This window comes from Penaeus japonicus, unplaced genomic scaffold, assembly GCF_977035675.1.
Source record: "Penaeus japonicus unplaced genomic scaffold, GWHDUDI00000001_assembly GWHDUDI00000041, whole genome shotgun sequence".
Taxonomy (NCBI): domain Eukaryota; kingdom Metazoa; phylum Arthropoda; class Malacostraca; order Decapoda; family Penaeidae; genus Penaeus; species Penaeus japonicus.
This window is the reverse complement of record NW_028234443.1, coordinates 4,865,822-4,870,772: the sequence shown is the minus strand read 5'-3', so window position 1 is coordinate 4,870,772 and position 4,951 is coordinate 4,865,822. Positions and strand designations below refer to the sequence as shown.

General features: G+C 36.9%; 1 protein-coding gene across 1 annotated transcript in view; it reads left to right on the top strand.

Moving 5' to 3' along the window:
• The first annotated feature begins 4,424 nt into the window (after positions 1–4,424).
• Positions 4,425–4,951, top strand: part of LOC122246892 (acylphosphatase-2) — a 35,235-nt gene continuing 34,708 nt past the window's right edge. Inside the window, exon 1 of the mRNA XM_086534486.1 lies at positions 4,425–4,663. Coding sequence (XP_086390612.1) covers positions 4,618–4,663 — 46 coding nt within the window. The 5' untranslated portion in view covers positions 4,425–4,617. The remainder of the gene's footprint in view (positions 4,664–4,951) is intronic.

The window sequence follows — 4,951 nt, the reverse complement described above, 5'->3', positions numbered from 1 at the left end:
TTCTTCTCCTCTCCTTTCTCCTATTTCCCTTCATCCTTATCCTCATCCTCATCCTTTTCTCCTTCTTCTCCTTCTTCTCCTTCTTCTTCTTCTTCTCCTCCTCCTCCTTCTCCTCTTTCTCCTCATCCTGATCCTCATCCTCCTCTTCTTCTTCTTCTCCTTCTTCTTCTTCTTCTTCTCCTCCTCCTCCTCCTCATCCTCATCCTCCTCATCCTCATCCTCCTCTTTCTCTTCCTCTTCTTCCTCCTTTTCCCCTTCACCATTATCATTTTCTTTCTTCTTCCTCCTAAAAAAAATCGCCAAATGTCCCCGCTTTCCTATCGTCGTGTTAAACGAACGCAAAACAAAAGACGATCGCACGAGATGAGGCGAGATAACTTCATGTTAACTTCCTCGCTGGGAGAGATAGCGAAAACTTCCCTCTTGTTACCAGTGGAAAGGAGATAAAGTCTTGGTAATGATCTTTCTCTTTCTCTTTCTCTTTCTCTCTCTCTTTCTCTTTCTCTTTCTCTTTCTCTTTCTCTCTCTCTCTCTCTCTCTCTCTCTCTCTCTCTCTCTCTCTCTCTATCTATCTCTATCTCTCTTTCTCTCTCTCTCTCTCTCTCTCTATCTATCTATCTATCTATCTATCTATCTATCTATCTATCTCTCTTGATTCTTAAGATTAATAATTACGGTAGGATGAAGACTCTTGATATTTAGATAGATAAATAGATAGATCAATAAATAAATTAATTAATTAATAGATAGATGGCTAAAGCGATGAAAAAATATATATTTCTAAAAAATCACTTTGTTTGGTCGTTAAATTCAATTAAAATCGTACAGTCATTAATTAATTAAGGTTGTGAATTAAAATTTCCCCATAGAAATATAAAGTATATGTTATGCTTAAAATGATGTAAATACTCATAATCCCCCTGACGTTTCCAAATATTTTTGAGTTTCGTGTCAGCAAAATATGCTTCAAAGAGCCAAGAGTAAGTCTTATCAAAAATATGTTAAAAATCAAGAGTATTTTCGTTTAGTTGTGATCTTTTTTTTTTTTTTTTTTTTTTTACTAAAGTGATAATAAGAGAAGTTAGACAGAGATCTTTGCGGGAGTTAGACTTTGTGAGAAAACATTATTATAACTCGACTTCATAGGAAGAAACAAATTTTTTATCAGCCAAGAATTAAAACTCGATTCATATATTATTAACCTTCTAGCATATCTTAGGGAGAATTAAAATTCTTTCAAGTATATTCTAATATTAATTTGAATTGTATGATCTTAATTTTCTAACATTTAGGGAGAATACAGACTCTTTCAAATATATTATGACATCATTTTATTTCTAATTACCATAATCTTGACTCTCTAACATATCTTAGAGAGAATTAAAGGCTCATTTAAGTATGTTCTAATGAGACGCACACGAAACTCAAAAGGTATTTAGAAAATTTGAGAAATATTTATCATATTGTTTAAACATCACAAGCATTTCTAGAAGGGAATTTTACTTACGTTTTTCAAAATGATGATATTGAAGTATGATTCTAGAATAAATAAATAGCGAAAGATCTTGAGACTTCCTCACTCTTACTAGAACACGTTGGTAAAATCTTAACTAGAAAAAATACTTCTTCCTATCTCCTTCAGACTGAGTTAGAGAGACAAGACTAGTCATTCAGTCTGACGGTCTAGCCTGATAGATTTATATACAAATACAGACTTTGATTCTAAAAAAAAAAAAAAAATAAAAAAAAAAATAAATAAATAAAAAGTATTTAAGTTATCTTCATTTTCTAGTCTAATAGACTTATATACAACTATGCAGACTTTGATTCTAACAAATACAAATCGTAAATACTTGATTATAAGACAAGTTAGTCATTGTTATCTATTAGCCTGATAGACTTAAAAACAAATACAGATTCTGATTCGAACCCCAAAAATGAAAACAAAAAAGGAATATAAAAAAACGAAATACAATGATCTTAAAAACAAATTTTAACCTCCGAGCCTAATAGTCTTAAATACAACTATGAACATTCTGATTCTAACAACCAAAGATAGATAGATAGATAGATTGAAGATTTAAAAAACAATAATAATCTCTATAAGATAGATAGATAGATTAAAGATTTAAAAAAATGAAAATAAATAAAACATAATCTCAAAGACAAGTTCTCACCTGCCGTATAAGACAACTATATAGATTCTAATTCTAACAACCAATAAGAGAGAGAAAAAAAAACAAAAAAAAAACGAAAAACGTAACACCATGATTTTTGGAATTCCGATTTCACGTGTTCTAGCCCAGCAGACGAGTGTCAGGAATGGGAGCCAATGCCAAAGCAGTAGTGCCTATCTTCTTTTTCTTCTTCCTTTTTCTTTCTCTCTTTCTTTATATTTCTTTCTTTCTTTCTTTCTCTGTCTCTTTCTCTTATTTGCTCTCTCTGTTTCTTACTATATCTCTATCTCTATTTCTATCTCTATCTCTATCTCTATCTCTATCTCTATCTCTATCTCTATCTCTATCTCTATCTCTATCTCTATCTCTATCTCTATCTCTATCTCTATTTCTATCTCTATCTCTATCTCTATCTCTATCTCTATCTCTATCTCTATTTCTATCTCCATCTCCATCTCTATCTCTCCCTCTCTCTCTCTCACTCACTCACTCACTCACTCACTCACTCACTCACTCACTCACTCACTCACTCACTCACTCACTCACTCACTCACTCACTCACTCACTCACTCTCACTCTCTCTCTCTCTCTCTCTCTCTCTCTCTCTCTCTCTCTCTCTCTCTCTCTCTCTCTCTCTCTCTCTCTCTCTCTCTCTCTCTCTCTCTCTTCCATCGCCTCTTTGGACTGAAGATAGAAATGCTTCCAGAATCTACCTGCCACTTTAAATTAGAATTGAGATTAAGTAAATAAATAGATTTCAGAAGTGAGTAAGAGCTTGTTTTGAGATTAGCAGTAGTGGTGATGATGATCTTAGTTATTTGGATAGTGATGATTAACATAATAATGATGGTAATTATGATGGTGATGATGATAAGGATGATAGTGATGGCACTAATGATGATAATGATAATGATTATGATGATATTAGTGTTATTATAGCGACACGTTCATAATTTTTTTCTTTTATTTCTCTAAATTCCTTATCCTTTTCGTTATCTTCTCCTTCCTTTACACACTTTCCTTCTTTTTCTGCTAATTCTTCTACTTCGTCTTCTTCCAATTTTTCTTCTTCTAATTCTTATTTTTCTTCTTCTTTCTCTTCTTCCTCTTCTTCTACTTCTTCTATTTCTTCTTCTTCTTCCTCTTCTTCTTCTTGCAATTCTTCCTCTTCCTCTTCTTCTTTTATCTTGTTTTAATAAATATAGTTATCATCGTAATTATCATCATTATCATCCATCCTTTGTTTTATTATCATTATCATTGCTAATGTTGTTCTTTGTGTTGTTGTTTATGTTGTCTTTAGGTTTCATCACATTTTTCTTATCATTATCATCATCAACAGCAGCAGCATCACTATCCTTATCATCATCAGCATCATCAACATCATCATCATTATTATTACTACTAATATCACTGGTATTATCATTATCATTATTGCCATAATTATCATTATCCTTGGTATCTCTATTATCATCATCTTCATCTTTCTGATCATTACTAATGTTGTTATTACTATCATTATCATCATCACTATTAGAAGTGTTAACATTAATGGTAGCATATTTCTGTTATATCGTAATATTGAAGTAGTATTAGTAATAGTATTAAAATGCAGTAATGTAGTATGAAAATCACCAATACTGCAACATCATCACTTACATCACCATGATCATTAAAATCACTGTTAGCATCATCACCACAACTAAAACCATTATCACCACTACCATTGAAAGCGTCATGAACACTATCATCATTAAAATCATAATTTCTAGCAATATTGTCATCATTAACAAAGCATTAACATAATAATGTAAAGTTTCATCCTCATCATCGTCATCACTACTAACACCACTGGCATTCCCCCCCCCCCCCCACGCCTCCGCCCCTACCCCCGCCTCTCAGGCCGACCCGCGCGAGTCATGGGCTCGCGTGCGAAAAATGCCAATAAAATGATGCGGATTAAAGAAAAAAATAAAGTTGAAGCTGATTATTAATACAATGCGAGTGGTTCTTCTCTTTTCTAGCTTCTTATCTCCATTTCCTCTTCTCGCTTTTTTTTCCTTTGTCGCTATAGTCATTCTTTCCTCTTCCTCTTTTCCTTCTTCTCCCTCTCCTCCTTCTGTCCCTGCGCATGCGCAGAGGCAGTGCGGGCCCGTCGCTGCGTCGGACGGGCGGCCCTTTGGGCAGCCTGGGCACGTGCCAGCCCCCGGGCCTCAGCCCTGCGAGGCAGCCCCGAGCCGCAGTGTGAGAGCGCAGCCCCCGCGACCAGCAGTCCCTCTGTCGTTGTGGCCTCCGTGGCCGAGTTCTTCCGGTGGGCGTCCCCGCGTCGAACTGTGAGCAGAGCCTTTCGTTCGGCTGGCCACGTCTGCTGCCGCCGTTGCCTTCATCGGGACTTGCGTTTCCTCTCGCGTAGCGCGGCTGTTGTGCTTCTGCGTCGGCGATGGAGGTGGCCACCGCAGACTTCGAGGTGTTCGGGAAGGTGCAGGGTGAGTACGCGCTACGGCCACGCTCGCCAGGGGGCCCCGCGCATTGCACATTGCAAGGAATAAACAACGGGCATCGCCTCTCAATTGGTCAACTGCGATTCCCTTCGATTTCGTCTGGGTTGTTGGCTAATTCTGAATCTTCCTCCGACCACACTTCCCTTCCTTTCTGATTCAGTAATACAGTCATTCACACACGCTGCTTGGGAACCGACCTTTGCCTTGCATGACACACAGTGCTTGGGAACCGAGCTTTGCTTTGCATGACAGCCTTGCCCTCGACACGCTAGC